General features: G+C 40.7%; 1 protein-coding gene across 3 annotated transcripts in view; it reads right to left on the bottom strand.

The window, feature by feature from the left end:
• Positions 1–1965: 1965 nt before the first annotated feature.
• The window catches only part of LOC144604070 (serine/threonine-protein phosphatase 6 regulatory ankyrin repeat subunit A-like), a 181662-nt gene continuing 158204 nt past the window's right edge, over positions 1966–25423 (bottom strand). For all 3 annotated transcript variants that reach the window (XM_078418157.1, XM_078418148.1, XM_078418164.1), the window contains 11 exons: positions 24769–24970; positions 21896–21983; positions 18323–18440; positions 16411–16630; positions 14763–14850; positions 14591–14674; positions 12212–12357; positions 11864–11946; positions 7996–8078; positions 5622–5713; positions 1966–4137 (listed from right to left, as the gene is read on the bottom strand). In XM_078418157.1, coding sequence (XP_078274283.1) covers positions 3851–4137; positions 5622–5713; positions 7996–8078; positions 11864–11946; positions 12212–12357; positions 14591–14674; positions 14763–14850; positions 16411–16630; positions 18323–18440; positions 21896–21983; positions 24769–24970 — 1491 coding nt within the window. In that variant the 3' untranslated portion in view covers positions 1966–3850. The remainder of the gene's footprint in view (positions 4138–5621; positions 5714–7995; positions 8079–11863; positions 11947–12211; positions 12358–14590; positions 14675–14762; positions 14851–16410; positions 16631–18322; positions 18441–21895; positions 21984–24768; positions 24971–25423) is intronic.

Genomic DNA, 25423 nt, shown 5'->3' with positions numbered 1-25423 from the left:
AACTTGCCCACACTGGCCAACATGTCCCAGCATAACTAGCCCCACATGCCTGTCAGTCTGAAGAAGGGTCTCGATCCGAAACGTCACCCATTCTTTCTCTCCCGAGATGCTGCCTGACCCGCTGAGTTACTCCAGCATTTTGTGTCTACCTTGTATTTGGCCAATATCCCTCTAAACCTGTCCTATCCATCTGTCTAATTGTTTCTTAACCTTTGCAACTGTCCCTGCCTCAACTACCTCCTCTGGCAGCTCTTTCCCTACACCCACTATCCTTTGTGTGAAAAAGTTAAACCTCAGATTCCTATTAAATTTTTCCCCTTCACCTCAAACCTATGTCCTCTGGTCCTCGATTCCCCTAATCTGAACAAGAGATTCTGTGCGTCTACCCAATCTATTCCTCCCATGATTTTATACACCTTTATAAGATAACCCCTCATCCTCCTGTGCTCCAAGGAATAGAGTCGTAGCCTACTCAACCTCGCCCTGTAGCTCACACCCTTGAGTCCTGGCAACATCCCCATAAATTTTCACTGTACCCTTTCTAGCTTTACAACATCTTTCCTATAACATGATGCACAGAACTGAACACAATACTCTAAATGTGTAGGAAAGAACTGCAGATGCTGGTTTAAATCGAACGTAAGACACAAAATGTTGGAGTAACTCAGTGGGACAGGCAGCATCTCTGGACAGAAGGAATGGGTGACGTTTCGGGTCGAGACCCTTCTTCAGACTTCTTTATCTTTTCATTCCTTCTTTCCAGAGATGCTGCCTGTCCCACTGAGTTACTCCAGCATTTTGTGTCTACAATACTCTAAATGCTGCCTCACCAATGTCATAGAACTGCAACGACCTCCAAACTTCTATACTCAATACTTTGACTGATGAAGGCCAATATGCCAAAAGCCTTTTTGACCACCCAGTCTACCTGCGACTCCTCCTTCAAGAATCCGCACACCTAAACCCCTCTGCTTTATAACACTTCCCACTTCCCTACCATTCAATGTGTAGGTCCTGCCCATGTAGACATCCCAAAATGCAACCCCTCACATTTCTCTGTATTAAATCCCATCAATCACTGGAGTTTTCAGATAACACCACTGTGGTGGGCCAAATCACAAACAATGGCAATACAAAGTACATGAAGGAGATAGAGAAATTAGTAACATGGTGTCAGGATAACAACCTCCCCCTCAATGTCAGCAAAATGAAGGACCTAGTTATCAACTTGAGGAAGTATGATGGGGTACCTGTCCCAATCAGCATCAATTGTGCCGTTGTGGAAATGGTTGAGTGCTTCAAATTTATTGCCAATAATATCACCAACGATCTCTCAACCACATTGATGCAACAGCCAAGAAGGCACACCGAAGCCTCTGCTTCGTGACTAGACTGAGGAAATTTGGCAGGTCTCCAATGACTCTGTTAGAGTCTTTCGTCTACAGATGCAACCTAGAAAGCATACTATTAGATTGCATCAAAACTTGGTTTGTGAACAGCTCAAAACCACGAGGAATTGGAGATGTAGCCTACATCACACAGACCAGATTTCTACCACAGCCAACATAATCAAAAACTTGTTTCATTCCTCTTTCTGTTACTCCCATCTGGCAGAAGGTAGATGAGCTTGAAAGCACGCACACATCAACTTAGAACAGGTTACATTTTCTATTATTCAGGACCCCGTAACTTGAAAAGGCTGGGATATGGGTTAAACTTATGGGGAGCTGCTGAATTGTTCTGAGAAAGTGAAAGTGCATAACGATATCAAAAAGAAAATTGTGTAGCATAGCTACCGGCATTCAGTCAAAGTTGTCAGGGGATATTATAAGCTTAGATGGAGCATTGAGAACTTTAGAACGCAATTCTAGTGCAATTCCAAAATACTTGTAAAATATACACTAAACCACATGCTTAATTACATACAACTCACATTTGTTTTATTATCCATAAAATATACAGTAATCTCAGCAATGTATTTAAAGAATGCAGGTAGATAACCAAGCAGTCTCAATATCTATATACATGCTATATTCTTAACTTCAAGGAAATAAAACAAACCAGAAGTACATTAAATCATAAATTTTATCCTGTTTCACACTTTATCATTGAGAAATTAGTTTATACTTTACAGGTTTCCAGTTATTAAAATACCATGGTTTGATGGAAGATTTTTAAGGGCTATTGCCCAAGACTGCTGAAAAGTCACGCCAAAACTAAAAAAAAGTGGAATAACAAATAAAATTCATATTGTGGTTGACAACCAAATAAAGAACTGCTGAATGAAATGCAACAGTAAACTTTTAAGAATGTAGTGATTTAAAAGGATTAAACTGAACTGAATCCAGTCATTAATTGTGCTCTCCAGGCCTGCTGTTTGGAATGGAATGAACTACATACAATACACTTCAGGAGCACTATTTTAATTAAACTAATTTGTACCAAGTAGTATTTTTATATTAATATATCCATTGGGCAGCTAACTGGTAAATGTCCTTCACACAGTCTTTTCAGTCAGAACTGAAGTAAAAGCAGTACTATTATGCTAAAGCTGCGCTAACTGGATGGAAATGTTGCCTGCCTCACTGCCAGTCATTACATTCTAGATTAATTCTTCCCAAATAGAAGTAAATCATCAACAGGCAACTAATTGTTGCCTATTTCACATGGGGTGTTGGGAAGAAGAAATATCTCAGAGAAAATGGTCCATTTTCATACATTCACTCTCCCTTAATGTTCAGATGCTAGAACAATAAAAACAGACAATAATGAAGGCACTGAAGTAAGTGGAAATCAAACACAGTTGTACAAACATGACTTCAATAACTGCAAAATAGTTTATTATCTAAAAGGTGAAGAGCAGTCAAAACTAAAATGTTCTACTCTGCAATTCCAGGCAATCTTCCTTTCCAAGACTCCAACATCTTGTGGCATATTTGACCTCCAGTATCAACAAATCTGAATTTTAAAATACCAATTATACTTAAAATACACCTGTAAAATTAAGAATTAAGAAGTGAAATAGAATGGACAGGCTTCTGCAATAAATATAGCAGATTTCTACATTAAATTATCCATTCCTCTGGCTGCACCACATTCATTGGTCTTAAGTCAAACTAGGATAGTCGGAAAAAGACGTGTTGGCTAACAACAGTTTTCAATTTTCTCTTCCCTCCCTCTCACAACGCCTCTACCACAGACATGCAAAACCAGCAAGATCTAGAACTGCTCAACAAATGTACATCAAAATCCTGAACACTTTCACTTTAATACTGTCAAAGCAAAGTTCTAAAAGTTGCAGCTTGAGAGTTCTTCAGATACAGATAAATCTTTAAATTTTTTTACATAATATATTTTGAAAAATCAGTTTATTTGGTCCCTTTGGCAAATCACCATGCAAATGAATAATGTGATGTATACCAGCTTTATTCTTTAAATGCCATTTTCTTCACTAAATACAGTAATGCCCTGGATTCAGGAATATTTGATTGCCCAAATTTAGATAGTGCTATTCCACCCAGCTTATAAAATCTTCTTCTTCAAACCATTAACCAGTGTAGACTGTTGAAATGGATCCTGGCACTAGAAATAAAAAGCATTAAAATAACATAACATTGGCATTTATCGAAAGAGCCTGTAGTTTCTTATATTGTTTACACACTTTGAGCCACTTGCTTTTTTTGTTCCGTGGACCTGCAGTCTTCTGTGTTTTCTGATAAATTCAACTTTAAACCTATAATGTTATTTTTCCACTTGGCTGACAGAGTTTAGAAGGCGCTCGTTTTAAAAATACCCATCCATTTATGGGCATGCTCTAGGACTTTCATTGTGAAAACTGAAATCAGTGCATTCAGTAGGTCTCTGAATCAGAATCATTTAGTTCATCATCTTCAGCATAAGGATAGCCATCTTCTCTGCCTATACTGTTCAAACTGCAGAAAGAACTATGATCGCTTCTCATTATTGGTAGAGAATCAAAGGACACAGTCTTTGAAGGATTGCTGTAGTGATTAATGGTATTAAAACTTAGAGTAGGTAAAGTGCTACCGGATGAAACAGGCATCATGGTGGCTAGAATGAGGGCTAAACAGTCTGCCACATCTTTATTTGGAGCACAGGCCAATGCAGGCGTGTAACCTAAAACAGAAAATTTTAAAAGAGAAACTGTAAAAGCTTACGCTATCCATTTACCAACAAACAATTCAATCCATTTTGAGTCCAAAACATTCTTCATTTTTTTAATTAGTATATGCAAAATATATGACATTTCATTACAACTCATTAAAGATTAGTGCAAATATAGCAAAAGGGACAATTAAGATCTTGGATGATCATTGTGCAAATTGTTAAGGGTGATTTTTGCCAGCAAACAAGATTAAAGCAAGATTAAAGCAAATAATTTCAATAATGGGCAGCTACAGTTCCAAATGAAAAAGTCTAATGTGCAATTAAGATCGTCCTCACTTCTTTTAATATGGCAAGAAAATTGATTTTAGTATGTGGGAGCAGTCATCTATATTTCAAGAAGTCATCTCCTTGGAGCCACATTTGAATATTGTTGCAGTTTTATGGATTTAATCAACTAAAGGTTATTTGCAATATTTAATATCTCAATTTAAGTTATATCATGTGCTGAACACTGATGTTGATCCAGTGTCTTCGACAAGATCAAGAAAGTTGTTGAAAAAGTTTAAAGGCAGTAATGAACAGTAATGAGTTTAAAGGCAGTAATGACCATTCTCTACAGCAGGCAGTGAAGAAAGCTCATGGCATGTTGGCCTTCATAACAAGAGGAGTTGAGTGTAGGAGCAAAGAGGTCCTTCTGCAGTTGTACAGAGCTCTGGAGACCACACCTGGAGTATTGTGTGCAGTTTTGGTCTCCAAATATGAGGAAGGACATTCTTGCTATTGAGGGAGTGCAGCGTAGGTTCATGAGGTTAATTCCGCGGATGGCGGGATGTCACATGTTAAAAGAATGGAGCGACTGGGCTTATATACTGGAATTTAGAAGGATGAGAGGGGATCTTATTGAAACGTATAAGATTATTAAGGAATTGGACATGCGAAAGGCAGGAAACATGATCCCGATGTTGGGGGAGTCCAGAACCAGGCGCCAAAGTTTAAGATTAAGTGGTTGGCCATTTAGAACGGAAATGAGGAAAATCTTTTTCACCCAGTGTGTTGTGAATCTGTGGAATTCTCTGCCTCAGAAGGACGTGGAGGCCAATTCTCTGGATGCTTTCAAGAGAGAGTTAGATAGAACTCTTAAAGAGCTCTTAAAGTGTCAAGGGATATGGGGAGAAGGCAGGAACGGGGTACTGATTTGGATGATCAGCCATGATCACGGTGAATGGAGGTGCTGGCTCAAGGGGCCGAATGGCCTACTCCTGCACCTATTATCTATTGTCTATAAGGTCGAGTATTATGAATTAATGCTAAATTAATTTTAGTAAACACTAAATTAGAATAATTGAGCATATAATTAAAAATTTCCCCATAAATATCCACAGCATCACTAACTGACCTGAGGCAGTAGCTTCCAAAGTTTATTAAATTCATTTATCATCAGGTATTAACACCACCTAAAGTTTCTGAAGGACAAATTTATAATGCAAGCTTACCATTTTCGTCTACAGCTAGTACACTGGCTCCTTTGCTAAGAAGCTCTTGCACAACCACAGTAAGTCCATTGCGTGCTGCAACGTGTAGTGGTCTGTGGATACAGAACATTTGCATTTATTGGAGAATTGTAAAGCATGGAAACAGCCAGTTGGCTCAACTCTTACACACCAAACAATGGGCACCATTTTGTATGAATCCCATCTCCCAACCCTTGATTAATAGCCTTCTATGTGCAAGCAATACAAGTATTAACCTGCACACGTTTTAAATGCTGTCAGTGATTAGCTACAACCCTCTCTCAGGCAGTGCACTCCAATTGTTTACCACTCTCTGGGAAAAGTCCCCCCCCTCATATCCTCTCTGAATGATTTCCCCTTTAACCTAAACATGTCCTCAAATTTTATCCACCTACGGATATGTGGAAGGTTTCCTGCAGCCTTCCCTATCCATAACTTTATATACCTCAATCATGTCATCTTAACTTCTCTGCTCCAGGGTGAGCAGTCCTAGCTTCTCCCCACTCTCCTCATGAACTACTCCATCCCAGGAAACATCTTGGTGAATTTCCTCTGTATTTACTCCAGTGCTATCACAACCTTCCTGCAGCATGGTGACCAGAACTGCACGTGGTATACCAGTTGAGATCAGGCCAAGATGTCAGGGGTTATGGAGAGAAGGCAGGAGAATTAGGTTAAGAGGGAAAGATAGTTGCCCTTTCAATGAAAAACTTCTTTGCAATTCCTTATAAGCAGCACCTTGAAGGATACAGGTACACTTGATTTTTTTTCCAGAAGCTGTAATAAGAAGGACGAGGAGAAAGAAGGGTAGCGGAAAAGCGAAATGAGTGACAGAAAGAATGCCAGCACGGTAGCGCAGCGGTAGAGTTGCTGCTTTACAACGAAGGCAGCGCCGGAGACTCAGGTTCGATCCTGACTACGGGTGCTGCACTGTAAGGAGTTTGTACGTTCTCCCCGTGACCTGCGTGGGTTTTCTCCGAGATCTTCGGTTTCCTCCCACACTCCAAAGACGTACAGGTATGTAGGTTAATTGGCTGGGTAAATGTAAAAATTGTCCCTAGTGGGTGTAGGATAGTGTTAATGTACGGGGATCGCTGGGCGGCACGGACTTGGAGGGCCGAAAAGGCCTGTTTCCGGCTGTATATATATGATATGATATGATGATATGATGGGCCAAATGGACTAATTCCGTTCCTATAACTGATGAACATAAAGTTGATGCATAATCGGATCAGTTAATACTTTACATAAACACAATCGAGTGAAACTCAATTAAAATAGGCAGAACAAAGGGGAAAATGCAGTGTTGATCTCAGCATTGTAGTGGAACAGTTCCATAAACAAAGTCCAATGTCTGGGGTAGTGGTGAATCAGACAGTATTCTAGCTAATGGAAGGACTACTCAGAAGCTTGATAACAGAGTGGAAGAAACTGTTCCTGAGGCTGTATCTTCTGCCCGATGGGAGCATGGAGAAAGAGGAATGACCAGTTCAAAAATTGTGTTGCTTCGATTATTTTCTCCAACATTTTTGCCAATTAGAACGACAACCAGAATGGGCCAATGTAGAATTTATGATTTAAGAAACTGACAGAAAGTTTACATGAGCATTTCATTCTTTTAATAGTTTTCCACATACATTTTCACCATATTCTGTTCATATTGACCTAAAAACCTCAATATTTGAAGATTAAGCAGTACTTGCTATCTATCTAATCCTGTTATTTTGCAATGACTATATTCAGTTTAGTTTAATTTAGAGACACAGCATGGAAACAGACCCTTTGCCCCACGGAGTCCACACCGACCATCAATACACATTAGTTCTCTGTTACCCCACTCCCTGCACACTAGGGACAATTTATAAAGGTCAACTAATCTACAACCTTGTATAACTTTGGGATGTGGGAGGAAACTGGAGCACACTGAGGAAACCCACGTGGTCATTGTGAGAATGTGCAAACTCCACACAGACAGCACCCGAGGTCAGGATGGAACCCGGGTTTCTGGTGCTATGAGACGGCTGCTCTACCTGCTGTGCTTCTGTGCTGTCCCAGCTAAAAAAAATCATTAAGTTATGTGAGGTAGTAGATAATTAACAATTCTAATAAACCAGCTCATCAATGCAAATACTTTTCCTTAGTTTGAGAAATCTGTTTACATCCAAAATACCAAAACTAACTGCTCTCTGACCACCATCATTGGATAATACTAGATTTCTGTTTTTCAAACTGACATTAATAGATTTGGAATATTCATTGAGGGTACAAAGCTTTAAAAAGACAACAGAATATTTCAACATAAGGCCCTGCAAATGTACATCAAATTTCTCTTAGAAAAACAATCAAGAGTACATACGTTTGTAATGAAGTATTTGTAGAGTTTATGAGGCTTCTGTCACTGATCTTCTCTAATATTAACAAGGCACTAGTTTCGTGGCCCTAAAGTGCAAAATAAATATTGATTTTAACATTGTAAATCTTACTTGCAAAAACAAAAGAAACTGACAAATATAAACTTCTGTAGGAAGGAACTGCAGATGCTGGTTTAAACCGAAGATAGGCACAAAATGCTGGAGTAACTCAGCGGGACAGGCAGCGTCTCTAGAGAGAAGGAATAATTCTTTCCAGAGATGCTGCCTGTCCCGCTGAGTTACTCCAGCATTTTGTGTCGATCTTCATCTTAAATATAAACTTCTCTTTGGACTCTATTCAATTGCCCAGGTGTTACATTAAAAGACATACAAAGAATTTACTTATAACGTTGCTTTTAAAATTGGAATCCTTTCTCACCAATTGTACAAAATTTGATCTTTATGCCAAATCCAGGTTTCTGGAGCTGAGTCAGCAGCACTAATTGCTGTGCCACCTGCAAATTAAATAACATTGAGACTCGCGTTGTGTAGCTGAAAGTCTGCTATTTTCCTTCAGGTGCAGGTGTCCCATTTAGCTGATGTGCCAATGCACAGAGGTTACGCCAACATGTATTGGTATTCACCCAGTATATCGAGCCATGTGCAGATATTGCTTCTATAATTTTCATTCACATGTCTACCTTACAAATGATTCATGCAGGAGCAATCCTTTACAAAACACGGCCCGCTTTGTCCTATATCCTCGACCTAAGTAAATCCACCTGAGCAGATTCCAGTTTATGCTGGGGGGGGGGGCTTAACTTAAACACCTAACCCTAACTGTGCTTCCAAGGCCTATTCTTATCGCCTCAACTCCACAACACCTGTTGGAGACACTTACTTCTTGGCCTAGTCCAATCTAATCCTCGAGATCCTGATCTCCCAGCTCACACCAGTTCCTAGCCTTGGATTATGTGTGTGATAGGACTTTGCAATCAGAGTCCCGTTTAAAAAAAAAACATATGCTGGCCCGCCAAGCACTAACTGTTTCATTCACATTGTCACATAATTCAACCCACATTGTTGAAAATAACTGATGTTACTCAGCATTGCTAAGCAAATTCATTAAAAATGGCAGGCCCAAAATTTAACCCTTATCTCATACAAAAATTACTTAAATGTGTACTTGAAGAGCAGTGACTGGTATGGCTACGGATCAAATATAGGAAACTGAGATTAGATGGGTTAGCTGTTTTTCAACAGGCACAGGCATGAAGTGCCGAATGGCCTCCTGTGTCATAGGTTCTCCACAATTCTGTTTATAACTTTATTCCATCAGTTGTGGTCATTGGTTCTGCAATTTATTTGTTCATTTGTGTTAAATTCCATTATTTTCCAATTCTGAACAAGGCTAATTCATTAACTAATTAAATCTGAGGGGCCCAAGCCAAAAAGTCACCCATCCATGTCTTCCAGAAATGCTGCCCGACCAGCTGAGTTATGCTCATACTTTATGCTTTGTTTTGTAAACCAGCATCTGTAGTTCCTTGTGCTTAATTAATTACTTCCATTCCAATACTAAACTGCAAAAACATTGGGGATAGGATCAAAATTGGGAATAAGAGCTAAATAGAGCTCTTAAAGATAGCGGAGTCAGGGGGTATGGGGAGAAGGCAGGAACAGGGTACTGATTGAGAATGATCAGCCATGATCACATTGAATGGCGGTGCTGGCTCGAAGGGCCGAATTGTCTATTTTTTGTTGCTAAAAAAGTTCTACTTTCCGTATTTGCATTGCCTACTCCTAAAAGTGGAAAGATCAATTCATCAGAAGTTAAAAAGAAATCCAATGCTCAACACACCCAAGAAACAATTAAAAATCATGGAATTTCATGCACAGTTTAGAGTCATTTATGGTTAACTGTTAATGTGGTTACTGGATCTAAATTTAAAAAAAAGTTGTTCAACTTCTATAACCGAAAAATACCGGTTGTCTCAGAGAAGGGAGAGTGAGAAGAACGAGAAGGGTGAAAAAAATACACCCCTACAAAGCTGCAATGATGTATAACAGGCTTTGGTCACAACATCTTCCAGAGTACAAAAGTTTGCAGATGACACGAAGCTGGGTGGCAGTGTTAGCTGCGAGGAGGATGCTAGGAGGCTGCAGAGTGACTTGGATAGATTAGGAGGGTGGGCAAATGCATGGCAGATGCAATATAATGTGGATAAATATGAGGTTATCCACTTTGGCGGCAAGAACAGGAAAGCAGAGTATTACCTGAATGGTGGCCAATTAGGAAAAGGGGAGATGCAACGTGACCTGGGTGTCATGGTGCACCAGTCATTGAAAGAAGGCATGCAGGTGCAGCAGGCAGTGAAGAAAGCGAATGGTATGTTAGCATTCATAGCAAGAGGATTTGAGTATAGGAGCAGGGAGGTTCTGCTGCAGTTGTACAGGGCCTTGGTGAGACCGCACCTGGAGTATTGTGTACAGTTTTGGTCTCCTAATCTGAGGAAAGACATTCTAGCCTTAGAGGGAGTACAGAGAAGGTTCACCAGATTGATCGCTGGGATGGCAGGACTTTCATATGAAGAAAGACTGGATAGACTAGGCTTATACTCGCTGGAATTTAGAAGACTGAGGGGGGATCTTATTGAAACATATAAAATTCTTAAGGGGTTGGAGAGGCTAGATGCGGGAAGATTGTTCCCGATGTTGGGGAAGTCCAGAACCAGGGGTCACAGCTTAAGGATAAGGGGGAAGTCTTTTAGGACCGAGATGAGAAAACATTTCTTCACACAGAGAGTGGTGAGTCTGTGGAATTCTCTGCCACAGAAGGTAGTTGAGGCCAGTTCATTGGCTATATTTAAGAGGGAGTAAGATGTGGCCCTTGTGGCTAAAGGGATCAGGGGGTATGGAGAGAAGGCAGGTACAGGTTACTGAGCTGGATGATCAGCCATGATCATATTGAATGGTGGTGCAGGCTCGAAGAACCTATTTTCTATGTTTCTATGTATCAAAATGCAAAAATCTTGTTCCTTCTGCACAGACAACAGCATTTTCCAAGAATATACACTACAAGAATAACACAAGAATAATACAAAATCTGCTATGTGAGTACACAGCAGTCCCTCATGTCCCCCTGATGTAAGAGTCTTGCTCTCAGGTTTTCTATCTTGCTCTTCAGTGACTGTATCAAAATAGACTAGTATTCTACAGGTTCCATTCCTATGCAGCATTAGACTATCTGAGCTAACATTGGATGAGAACAAAGCCAACTCTCTCTCTCTCTCGAGTGGGCACAAAGGATCCCAGGGTACCATTTTGAAGAGATGACGGGTTTTTGCTGTCCTTTGAACAACATTCAGCAATCAACCAAAGGTTCAGCACGACAATGACATCCTGCACTATAACAACTGGTATGAAAGCACTGAATCCGTAATTGTGAAAGATGCTATTTAATTGGACTGTCATCTGTACTTCTGCATCAACCTAGCAATTTTAAGACAATCGCTCAATTTTAAGTTGAATTGATTCCAGTTGAGCAAGTGAACCATGAGGGAATTCAGTACTCTGATGTCGTAACTGCAAGCCACTACTCACCAGTGTAAATTTAATCTGCATCCAAGCTCTTTGCCTTTCAGCAACAAGTAATTAACGCGAGAATAAATAAATGGTAGAGATACAAGAAGCCAACCTTTAGGGAGAGGACATAGGAAGCAGAATGCCAATATTGCAAATATTCTGGAGTTGAGATATACTGCAGTCTTCCGGTTGTTGCATTAGTATAAGGAAATGCTAAACAGCTGCCAATATACACTGTAAAACTAACATTTTATTACATTTATGAATTTTTAAAAGTTTGGCACTCACCTTACTACAGGCCAAATGGAGGGCTGTATTCTTACTCACATCCTGCAGGGTAAGATTTGCCTTTGCGCTGCTAACTAACACCTCTAAAATAAACAAATATGTGCAGAGACATTTAAAATTTCAGCAGAAGGTTTGCATTAAAATAAACAATCTATTAACTAAAATGTTTGATTTATTAAACACATTTTTATCCTCTCTGGCCAAAAACGTTACATATTCAATAACACACTACCACTTCAATAACCATGAAACATAATGTTAATATGTATAAACCACACAACCTTACGACTCAGCATTTAATGCTTTATTTGTTCAGTAAAAGCAGTAAAGGACAAGTAATATATTTACCAACTGCATTAGTCTGCCCATTCTCTGCGGCCATCATTATTGATGTTTTTCCAGTTGAATCTGCAGTATTTACTTGGGCATTATGGCTGAGAAGAAGCTGTAAACATTCAACGTGATCTGTAAAAGCTGCAGCATGAAGTGGGGATCTGTGGTAAATATATTAAGTTACAGTTGTTGAATGGTGCTTGCTTACTATGTCCTTCAACTTTACAAAGGATAGACTACTTGCAGAGCTAGCCATAGAGTTGTACAGCAAGGAAACAGACCCTTCAGCCCACCTTGTCCATGCCAACCAAATTGATATATTGGGTTAGTCCCATTTGCCAGCATTTGAACCGTTGCCTTTTAAAAACCCTTCCTATCCATATATCTGTCCAAATGGGTTTTAAAAAGTCATAGTTGTATCCACTTCTACAGCTTCTCCTAGCAGGCGATTCCAGATACAGGATACTCTCCGAATTAATAGGTTGTCCTGTGGTCACTCTTAAATATCTTCCATCTCACATCCTCTGGAGAATAACACAGAGCGTTCATGACCTTATACACCTCAATAAGGACACCCCTCAGCCTCTTATGTTCCTAAGAGAAAAGTCCCAGCCTATTTAACTTCTTACAGCTCAAGAACACAAACTTGGCTAACATCTTGGTGAATCCCTTCTGCACTCTTTCCAACTTAATGATATTCTTTCTTTGCTGTGCAACCAGAACTGTGCAAGTGTGGTCCCACCAACGACTTGCACAACTGCATCATGATTTTACAACTTTTGAATTCAATACCCTTCCCAATGAAGGCAAACATGCCAAAGGCCTTCTTCACCACATTCTCCACCTGACGCCATTTATACAAAATCATGCACCTGCATTCCCAGACCTCCCTGTTCCGTAACACCATCCAAGACTCTATAATTTACTGTGTATCTCCTGCCCTGGCTTGAAATACCAAAGTGCAATACCTCACACTTGACAGAGTTAAATTCCATTTGCCATTCCTTGGCCAACTTTCTAAACTGATCTAAATCATCTTGTAGTTAGAAACCCTTCCTCACTATCTACCATACCACCAATTTTAGTGTCATCTTCAAATTTACTAATAATGTTAACTAAATTGTCATCTAAATTGTTAATGTATATAACATACAGCAGTAGACCCAGTACTAACTCCTGTGGCACGCCACTGGTCACAGACCTCCAACTGAAATGCAGACTTCGACAACTACCCTTTGAATCCTTCCTCCAAACCAATTTGAATTCTTAGGATCTAACCTTTCAGACAAATCTACCATGTGGGACCTTATCAAATGGACCATGTTGCCAATCTTCTTGGCGACCGTTTCATTTTTACCGTGGGGTCGTCAATGCATACTGGGATATGTGTACCACTTCGCTTCCTGAAGTAGATCATTATCTCCTTTGTCTTGCTGACAATGAGAGAAAGGTTGTTGTCTTGAGTACTCCGTCTCATCATTATTTGATATCCAGCCCACAACGATGGTGTTGTCCACGAATATGTAAATTGAGTTGGATTTGTACTTAGCTGCACAGTGGTGGGTGTATAAGGAGTAAGGAACGGGGCTGAGAATGCATCCTTGTGGTGCACCAGTGTTGAGGATTATCATAGAATATAATTTGTCCCCTATCCTCACTGATTGTGGTCTGGACCTTAACCTGTAAGCCACACCAATCCTTCTCCATAACCATGTTAAAATGAACAGAATATTGGTCACTGGTCTCAAAGTGCTCCCCAATCATTGATAGACATACAGCATTGACAGAGGCCCTCGGCCTTAATTGTCCATGCCAACCAAGCAGTCTTCCTGAGCTAGTCCCATTTAACTACCAGTTATCAAAGGGACCCTTGCCATGTACTTATCCAAATTTCTTAAACCTTCTAAATGTACCAGCCGCTTCCACATCCTTTGGCAGCATGTTCCATGCATCCACTGCCTTTAGAAGCTACCTTATTCCAAGCATAAGATATATGATGTGCAGGAAGGAACTGCAGATGCTGGTTTACACCAAAGATAGACACTAAATGCTAGAGTAACTCAGCGAGACAAGCAGCATCTCCAGAGAGAAGGAATGGGTGATGTTTCGGGTCTAGATCCTTCTTCAGACAGAGGTAGGGGAGAGGCAATTCATTTTTTTCAGATTCCACTGGTTTAATCACAAAAATAGTCATGCTAGAGAAGTGCAAGGATTACAGTCTGTTCCTGTGCTTTATTGCTCTATGTTCTATGTAACTAAATATTAAAAAAGCAAGAGAATTTCAAGCCTTAACAAGTAGATGACGTGTTATCCTACATGATAAATAGAAAAATTCACAACTTCCATTGAAACAATATAGATTAAAAGTGACAAAAAAAGTTATAATTTGATTACCTTCCTTTTCCATCTGCAGAATTTACAATGCCAGCACCCAGAACATCTATTAACATTTCTGCTGAACCTTCATTGTCATTTATCCTGAATGGAAATAAAAAGTTCTATTTAAAAGCTAATTTAAACTCAGATACAGTTACTGAGATTTTAATAGGTATGAAAATATACTCACACAGCACAGTGCAAAGGACTAAAAGAATTGCCTTCCAGTTTTTGAAAAACCTCCTGTTCCAGCAGAAGTTCTACACAGGTATCATGACCTGAGGACATTAAAAAAAGATTCAACAGTTTGAACTTGTACATTTAAGGTACAAACACACCAAAAAGAAAATATGTGCCAAAAAAGACCTGGGGCAATTTCCAGGTTAAGACAAGCTATTCTTCTAGTTATATAATTATAATGCAGGAAGGGACAGTCCCTTTGAAAGGATGTAATGGAACGAAGAAGAAGATGCATCCAGTATTGGAGTTGGAGGAAAGGCTGATGAAGCGGAAAGTGAGATCAAGGAAAACTCTATGTTTGGTCAACTAGGGGAGGGGATAAGAGCAGAGGTGCGGAACATAATGTGATGTTATCATGGGTGCTGTCTATTATAATAGAGGGGAAGCTGTGCTTCAGGAAGACAGACATTTGCGGGACACTACTTGATGTCTCACCATCAGAGCAAATACAACAGAGCCAAAGGAATTGAGAGAATGGAACAGAGTTCTCATAAGTCTCAGGGTAGGTGGAAGTAGAGTCAAGATATACGTGGGGGTCAATCGGCTTGTAATAGATTTTATAGCTAGCCAAAATGTGTAGGAAGGAATTACAGATGCTGATTAATACTGAAGATAGATACAAAGTGCTGGAGTAACTCAGCAGGTCAGGCAGCATCTCTGGAGAAAAAGGATGGGTGATTTTTGGGTTGGAACCCTTGTTCAGACTGAAAGTAGGGAGGGGGGGAACTGGATGTCGGAAAAGGCCACAACAAATCAGTGCTGGCAACAGATGACCAAGGAAGGGTAGAGCCCAGAATGGCCCATTGTTGGCTAGGGAAGAGGTGATAACAAAAGGATATCGGGATGCGAACAGTGGAACTACTGGGATGACGTGGGTGGGGTAGCTAGCCTGTCTGTGGAGATAGAGATGAAGAAAGTTAAGGGAAGAGTCAGAGACGAAGGCGAGACAGGGTCAATTACGGCATTGGTGCAGTTTCATGCACTTCTGCAGAATTTGAAAATAGTTTTTTTTTTGCCATTTTCCACTTACTGTCAAGCAAGTTATCAATTGGTGATCTTGGCTAGTTTTCCTTGATTCAGTAATACAGTCAGACCTGTTGGGCATGACTCGCAACGCTGATACTTGCAACATGTTATACTTTGTATTATCAACCTCTAACTATTCTCCACATCCCATGCCCCTCCCACCAACACCCCCATTAACCCCTTTGAATGAAGGATTTTATCCCCACGGCAATCCTGGCCTCACTTTGCCACAGGTGTTTCCATTTGTCCCATAGATTCCTCCTCTATCTTCTCTGCAACTTAAAACTAATTTGTTTTTCTTCCATACCCACTTCTAATGAAGAATCTTTGCTCTAAGAACAGTAAGTGCTTGAGTATTTCATTTCTCGTCACCAAAAAGGACAAACCTTAAATGAGATATCACAAAAACACATTATTTTCTATTATTTTCTGGATAATTTCAGTACTATTCATTCAGTCATCAGAAATGTGTGATGCAGCAAATAAGGAACATTTTTATTTATTGGGTTTGAATGTAATTTGTTTAATAAAACATTTATTTTGCTGCATAGATACAAGTTAAACTTATTTACCATTATAACAAGCCCAGTGCAGAGGTGTGTACCCATGATTGTCTGAAACCGTAGGAATAATATCCATGGAGGATGCAGCTTGAAGGAGGGCTCCAAGTACTCCTACATGTCCACAGGCTGCTGCCAAGTGCAGAGAAGTGCGGCCTTTACAGTCCCGAATTAAAAAGTTAGCATTGTGTTGAAGTAAAGTTTCGACGCACTCTTCATGACCGGTAACTGCCTACAAAACGAAATTTTTTAAAGAATTTCCCATTAGAAAGAATTGCTACATGCAAAATAGTTTAAATAGTGTTGCTTCTGAAGCCAAGAACAAGTGATAACCTTACAATATGCCTGCGTTGTGATTAAATGCGCAGCTGAAAACAATATTAAACAGAGTTTATGAAACTCATTAGCTGTGCTAAGTTTCTCAGCATCCTGAATTTACATTTTCAGTGTTACTTTTATAACAGTATAACAAAACTTTATTGTCATTCGGTATAAATACCGAACGAAATTTCAGCAGTCACAAGACACAGCAAAAAAGAAAAGAACACAGGACACACGATCCCAACACAAACATCCATCACAGTGACTCCAAACACCCCCTCACTGTGTTGGAGGCAACAAAACTTCCACTCTCTTCCTCCCGCACCCACGGACAGGCAGCTCGACCCCTACCGAGGCAAACGACACGCACAGCCCCCGCAAGAGGATGGAAGGCCCCGCGGCCGAGCCGCACCGGGCACCGAAACGTCCCGCAGCCGAGCTGCGCTGGCGATGTTAAGTCCAGCGGCCAAGCCGCGCCGGGCGATGGAAGGCCCCGCGGCCGCTGCTAAGTCCCGCGGCCGAGCCGCACCGGGCACTGAAACGTCCCGCGGCCGAGCCGCACCGGGCACTGAAACGTCCCGCGGCCGAGCTGCGCACTGAAACGTCCCGCGGCCGAGCTGCACCAGGCACTGAAACTTCCCGCGGCCGAGCCGCGCTGGCGATGTTAAGTCCCGCAGCCGAGCCGTGCCGGGCGATGGAAGGCCCCGCGGCCGCGCAGGGCTCTGAACCGTTCCGCGGTCGAGCCGCACCGGGCGATGGAAGGCCCCGCGGCTGAGCCGCACCGAGCGCTGAACCGTCCCGCGGCCGTATCGGGCGGTGGAAGGTCCCGCGGCCGAGCCGCGCCGGGCACTGTTAGGTCCTGCGGCCGAGCCGCGCCGACGATGTTAAGTCCAGCGGCCGAGCCGCGCCGGGCGATGGAAGGCCCCGCAGGCGAGACCTAATAAAAGAAAGGTTTCCCCCGCCCCACCCCACCCCACACCCCCACACCCCCCCCACCACACATACACAGACAGCCAAAAACAGAAACAAAAACCATCCCAACACCGACACAAACAAAAAAAAGAAAAAAAGACAAACAGACTGCCAGAGAGCCGCAGCCGTTAGGCGCAGCCAACTCCTACCACTTTAAACTGATGATGTCTTCTTAACTGAAAATAAAATACTTAGCAAAATATAATCTGAATTTTTTCTCAAATCTGACAACTTAAAGTCTGCCCACTTTCTGGTGGACCTTTGTTTGAGATAAGATAAAATGTTTTCTGTGCTTTTCTTATCCAAAATAATTTAGATTTTCTCAAAAATCATATGGCACACATTTCCTCCAAAGGGGTGATAGTCTTTTCTAAACTTCCATAACTTAATTATATAATTAATCATAATTCATAAACAGCTATTTGCAATGCTAATACACTAAAACTATTTACTTTACAATGTATATTTGTCTACATTATTACTCTTAATTTATATAAACCTGTCAACATCTAAAATCTAGTTTGAACTAACAGCCTGGATACTATTACTATCTGCATGTAGAATGCAATAGCAATTGTTCTTTACAGATTATCTTAGACTCAATAAACAGAGCAGAAATATAACGTCTCACCCCTCTGTGTAATGCGGTTCGGGCCCATTTGTCTTTGGCATCTACGTTTGCTCCCTTATTAAGAAGTGAGTACACACAATCTGTATGTCCATTCAAAACTGACAGCATTAAAGGAGTTCTGCAACAGAAAACAATACAACCAATATTTACATTACATTAACACTAAAATTAAAAACATCTGATTGTCCTCCATTAAATTCAGTCATATATTCTGAATATATATTCAGAATGTAAAGTAAACTGGTTGATTTTAGCAATGATCCTTTTTCTCTATTGTCTCTATCCCATTCTTTTAGCAGGGCTAAGGCCCCTTGCTTTCCTTTTTGTCTCTCTTCCCAAAAAAGTCCTGTAATTTTAATTTTAGTTGCATTCCAATTACGTCTCTGTAATGGGTTGATTCATCAATGACCTTCCTTCGATCACAAGATTGGGAGTGAGGATATTTATTTACAATTGCACAATATTCAGTTCCATATGTAATGGTTCAGCAAATGAAGCAGCCCACGTTTGTATGCAGCAAGACCAAGACAAACGCCAGACAACTCCAGGGATGCTCTCTGACCCACTGACTTACACCAGCACTTGTGTCTTTTTATGTAAACCAGCATCTGCCGTTCCTTGTTTCTACAACCATCAGGCATGGCTGATAAGTGGCACTTAACATTCACAATATAACAGAGCCAGGTACTGACCATTTATTAAAGCAGCAAATCTAACCACCTACCATTAAATTTAAATTCATTACCATCCCCAGGCTACCATATCCTTGGTGCCATCCTTGACCAGAACCATAAATGAACTAGACATACAAATATTGTAGCTATGAAAGCAGATCAGAGGCTGGACATGCTGCTCTATCCACAAAGCCTTACCAAGGCTGACATTGAACAAAGAGTGTGATGGAATACTCTTCACTTGCCTGCATGAATGCAGCTCCATAAACATTCAAGAGGTTGAATATCATCCAGGAGGTAGCAGCCTGCTTGATTCAAACCACATCCACCACCTTACTCTCTCCACACTGGTGCACTGTGGCTACAATACATATCAGTCACAAAATGAACTGCAGTTACTCAAGTTACACCAACATTACCTCCCAAAAATATGACCTTCGTCACAACGAAGATCAAGGGCATCTGGTGCATGGGAATGCTACCATTTTTCCCCTCCAAGTCACAGATCATCCTGACATGGGGAATACATCCCTATTCTTTCAACGTCACCAAATCTATATATTGGAACTTCCTGTCCAACCACATTGTTGGAGCATTTTCATAGAAGGACTTTGGAAAAAGAAGAAGGTTGTTCATCACTACATACAATGCAGATCATTAGCAATGGCCATTAAATGCCCCCCCCCCCCCAAAATACACTCTCATCTCCAAAAATAAAATTTAAGAAGTTACTACGTTGTAATGTGTTGCCAGTGTCAATTTTCAAGTATTCCTCTGCCATCGACAAATTAAGCAGTTTTCAAGTCAATAGAGAAAGCATGAAAAGAGGAGGGGCAGGACTAAGCCTGGAAAGTAATAAGTGGATACAGGTAAGGGGAGGGGGGGGGGGGGGGATTGGATAGGGGAACGGTTGGAAAAAGGCCTAAAGATGAAAAGACAGGTGTGTGATAAAGCGAGAAGAGTTTCAAATTGTGAAGCCAAAGGAAGGAATGTAGATGGAAAAGGAGATGGAGGGTAGAAATGGATGCAAGTCCAGGGAAGGGAGGGGGGGGGGGGGGGGGGGATCTAAAATTTTAGGTATTTCCTACAATTTCAGAATTCCATGTTTATACAGTTGGGTTATAAAATACTCGCGGAATACGAGGTGCTGTTCCACCAGTTTATGTTACTCTGGCAATGCAGGCAGCCCAGGCCAGAAATGTCAGAAAGTGAACAGGAAGCCAGGTACTTTCCTCTGCAACCACAGGAGATTTAACACCTGTCACTATACCTCCTCCCTCACATCCATCCAGGAAACCCCAGCAGTCCTTGCACGTGAGACAGAGGTTCACATGCCCCTTCTCAGTCCTTATAGACGGCATCCCGTGTTCCTGATGTTACCTCCTTATGAGACCAAGGGTAGTCTCGGTGACTGTTTCACTGAACTCTTGCACTCGGTCTGTCAAAGCCTACTAAATCTCTCAATTGCTAACCAATTTAACTCCTCTTCTCCTTTCCACACTGACCTCTCCATCCTCGACCTCCTCCATTGTCAGTTAGGCCACACGTAAACCGGAGGAACATCAACTCATATTTTGCATGTGCAGTTTACAATCTCATGGCATGAACACTCAATTCTGTAATTTCAAGTAATTTACCACCCCATCCCCTTCTTTAGAACTCTTCTATCCTTACCTCACACCATTAGTCTTTCCATCTCGTCTTTGTCCAACCTTCTTCCTGTCCAAAATCCTCCTACCCTGTATGCACCTATCACTTGCCAGGCTTACCCCGTCCCTCCACTCTTCCAGCTTTCTTCCCCCTCCCCCAACCGCAATCAGTCTGAAAAAGGGTCCCAACCCAAAATGTCGCCTATCCATTTTCTGCAGAGATGCTACCTTATCCGCTGAGTTACTCCAGCCTTTTTTTTTTGTCAGCCAGACTCTGCAGTTTCTTGTTTCTATACATTCCTATCTACAATTTACTGCTACTTATTTTTCTTTTTATTCTTATCATCCACCTCAGTTTGTTAATTTAGCACAATTCAGCACAGAGCACCAGCTTAGCATTATGTCCACATAGCATTATGTCCAAATGGTCATTCCTTACGCCAGAGTCAAAATAGAGAAACATTGCGGAGGATGTAATTGAATATAAAAATCACCCTCTCATTATCCAAGTAGAAGTAGTTCCAATAGGACTTAATGATGTTTTACTTTCTTTCATTGGGATTATAATATTCCCTGTACTCACCCCATGGGATCTCAACATGGACCATAGCTTAGATACAATTTATAACTGTGATGTATAGGAAGGAACTGCAGATGCTTGTTTAAACCGAAGATAGACACAAAATGCTGGAGTAACTCAGCGAGGCAAGCAGCATCTCTGGTGAGAAGGAATGGGTGACGTTTCGGGTCGAGACCCTTCTTCAGACTATGATCGTTGCTTGGCTATTCACTAAAGGACATTGATGACAATCATGTTCTGCCACCAGTGTACAAAGCAAACGTGCACCAGATAAATACAATTGGAACAATACTGTGGAATTATCTGCCTCAGAAGGCAGTGGAGGCCAATTCTCTGGATGCTTTCAAGAGAGAGCTAAATAGAGCTCTTAAAGATAGCGGAGTGGGGAGAAGGCAGGAACGGGGTACTGATTGTGAATGATCAGCCATGATCACATTGAATGGCGGTGCTGGCTCGAAGGGCCGAATGGCTTACTCCTGCACCTATTGTCTATTGTCTAATTAATAGTGATGAAGAGAAAGTAATTTATATTAAAGGTATCAGTTTCTCCCTTTCACTACCACAATAGCAATCTCTTTATATAACATTCTGCCTACAATTCACTTCAACAAAGTAATTTTATATTTAGATGTACAAAAATGTACCCTTTTAACTAACGTATTTTACTCACTGTCCATTTCCATCTTGGATATCCACTGCGGTGTAGAGATCAGTATTACCTATTAGGAGCCGTAGGCACTCTGAGTGGCCATTTGTTGCTGAAAAATAATCAAAACAAAAAGCTCAACAGAATACCAAATGCACAAAATATCACATTATTTTCAATAATGCCCAACTAATTTCACAACTCTGTTAATGAAATATGGTATAATAAAACTAGAGTATTATCTTGGCTTGAGCCATGTCCCTCACTGGCAGTGGCCAGAGGCAATAACAGAAAAAGGTCCAATTATTTCCCGAAACCTTTGATGGCCAACAAATATTATCCCGAGGTCGACAACCATCTAAACACTGAGCAGAAGCAGTGGCTTGTAATCTATATCAGGTGGCTCAATGGGTAACATAAAGATTCTGGTCCATTTGCCACTTGCCTTGATGAGCAAAGCTGCAAGCAGAAGCAGCTTACCAGCACCAAGTACAAGACTAGCTTGACCGGATTTTCAAGCATCGCCATCACAATCTGGCTGGAGCACATTATCTGTAGTATTGTGGTATATTGCCACAATTACCAGCCCTGTTAATTCTAACTGAGCTAATCTGCTACATGAAAAAAAGGGAACATTCTGAAATAATACTCCGAGCACCCTCACTCCCATCTTAAAAGGTTGCTTCATTTAAATAAAACAGGTTTCTGATTACATTGGTAAGAATTCAAATCTCCTTAATCAAATTGTAGGGAAGTCATACAAGTTGCTATTTTCTGAAAACCCCCCAATCCTCATTTAAAAGTTCTGTGATGAAAACAGCTACAGAAACCCCCCTAAAATAATGATGGAGATTTGTCAATTATATATTACCATTCACAATGGCAATTATATTGAATTGCCCAAAATAGAAAGGTCAATGGTTTCCTCAAATAGACCAATTAAAGAACTTAATTGTTTTGTATCTCTATTCCAACAAAAAAATTACACTTTGCCTCTTAAACTAGATTTTAAACAATCAGTGAGGATAGATGACAATACCTCTTCCACAATAATTTTCAACACAGAGGATGCATACTCAGTCCCCTACTATACTCCCTATACACTCACGATTATGTGGCCAAATTCTGCTTTAACTCCATCTACAAGAGGTGGAGTACATGAATGTGACAGACAATTAGTAATGTGGTGTTAGGAGAACAACCTCTCCCTCAATTTCAGACCAAGGAGCTAATACCGACTTCAGGAAGTGTGGTGGCGTTTCAGCTCACTCCCAATGAGCTTCAATGGTGCCGTGGTAGTAATGGCCAAGAGCTTCAACTTCCTTGGCTGTAATATTTCCAATGCTCTTTCATGGACCAACCAAGAAGATGCACCAGTGTCTCTACTTCTTTAGGAGACTGAGGAAATTTGACATGTCTTCAGTGACTCTTACAAACTTCTGACAGATGCACCATAGAAAGCATACTTACATAGAAACATAGAAAATAGGTGCAGGAGGAGGCCATTTGGCCCTTCAAGTCAGCAGCGCCATTCATTGTGATCATGGCTGATCATCCACAATCAGTAACCCGTGCCTGCTTTCTCCCCATATCCCTTGATTTTGTTAGCCCCTAGAGCTTTATACTGTCGTGTTGCACCAGAGTTTGGTTTGGGAACAGCTCTGCCCACGACCACAAGAAATTGCAAAAAAAGTTGCAGATGTAGCCCAGCCAATCACAAAGACCAGACTCCCCACCACTGACTCTGTCTACACTTCATGCTGCCTTGAAAAAGCAGCAGCTAACATAATCAAATGATCCAACCCTGATTATTCCTTCGCTTTGCACTCATTGGGCAAAAGGTGCAGGGCTGAAAGCATACCACCAATCTCAGGAACTGCTTCATCCCCTCTGTTATGAGCCTTCTGAACGGTCCTTCCATAAGCTACGGCACTGTCCATTGTAGACATTGAACTTTGTCTATGGAACTTCTGTGCTACAATGCTGAGAACTATATTCTGCATTCTGTATCTTCCACTTTGCTCTGCCTATTGTACTTGAGTTTGATTTGATTGTATTTAAGTATAGATTTACCTGATCTGAACGGATAGCTTACAAAAACAAAACTTTTCATTGTACTTCGGTAACATGACAATAATAAACCTAAGCCTCAGAAAAGAGTGTTGAGTAGAAACAAAAAATTGCAGATGCTGGTTAATATACAAAAGGACACAAAATGCTGGAGTAACTCAGCAGGTCAGGCAGCATCTTTGGAGAACGTGGATAGGTGATGTTGTGGATCAAGACCCTCTGAAGCAGTCCCTTCCGCCCAACTCGTTCATGCCGACTCGGTGTCTACAAGAACTGGCCCTTTTTGGCCCATACTCATCTAATTCCTTTCTATCCATGAACGTGCCCAAATGTCTTTTAAATGCTGTTATTGTACTTCCTTAACTACTTCCTCTGGCATCTCGTTCCATATACCCACCACCCTTTGTTTGGAAAAACATGCCCCTTGGGCTGCTTTTAAAACATTCCCTTTTGACTTCCATACCCTTGGTCTGTAAACATTTAACTTACCTATGCCCCTCATGATTTTATAAACCTCTATAGCATCACCCCTCAGTCTCATAACTGTCTAATCAGCTATATTGCTTGCTATGCTATTGGCAAAGATGTCCATGCAATGAAGGCTGTGGTTGGTGAGGAAGCTCTCAACCCCGATGACCTGTTATATTTAGATGATGCAGCAGATCTATATGAAATTTACTTTATATGATATAAACATCTCTTTCATGTCCTATTTACTGGGAACTTGCAATATTATCCCACAAGTGTCGACTTTGCATGAATGATTAAAAATCTAGGACGTTGACTTTACTCAATATAAATACATCGATCATTAAATAATAACAAACCTGCAGCATGAATTGGAGTTCTTTTTGTCACAAAATCTTTAACAAGAATAGATGCTCCCTGATTGATCAATACATCCACACACTCCACATGTCCTTTGAAAGCTGCTAGGTCCAATGGTGTCCGTCCGTTATTATTTCTCACATCCAAATCTAAGAGGGACTGTACCAGTACCTCTAAAGCTTGATGGTGACCATGATAAGCCTGCAAACCGTATAATAGTTGTTTTTTGGTAAAAAGTAAATTTTCGACAGATTTTTAAAAATCTTCAATATCAAACCTGCACCTAAAAACATTATATAACAAATCAAAGATGAAAAATTATTACAATTGCATAGATATTTTGCAGCTAAAAAACAGTAAAGCTTCTTCAAACAATATAATAGTTGATTCTTACTACATTCCTACACAGTAGCAGATCAATTTTAATTTACTTATGACATACGAAAGGTGGTTTTATAATTACTCTGAATTAGAGAGTAATACACATTGACAGCACTTTTCACATCCAATATAACAAAAACTCAGGGTGATGAAAGCAATTACAGCTCACAAAGTGTGAAGGTGTATTCTGAAAGCAATATTATAAACTTAGATTAGGTGCAGCACAGATTTGTAGCCACTGAGCATCAGTAGTTACGATGATTTAAGTTAAGA

This window comes from Rhinoraja longicauda, chromosome 2 (genome assembly GCF_053455715.1).
Source record: "Rhinoraja longicauda isolate Sanriku21f chromosome 2, sRhiLon1.1, whole genome shotgun sequence".
Classification (NCBI taxonomy): Eukaryota; Metazoa; Chordata; class Chondrichthyes; order Rajiformes; family Arhynchobatidae; genus Rhinoraja; species Rhinoraja longicauda.
Note: the sequence above shows the minus strand (reverse complement) of the source record. Positions and strands in the feature narration are given on the sequence as shown.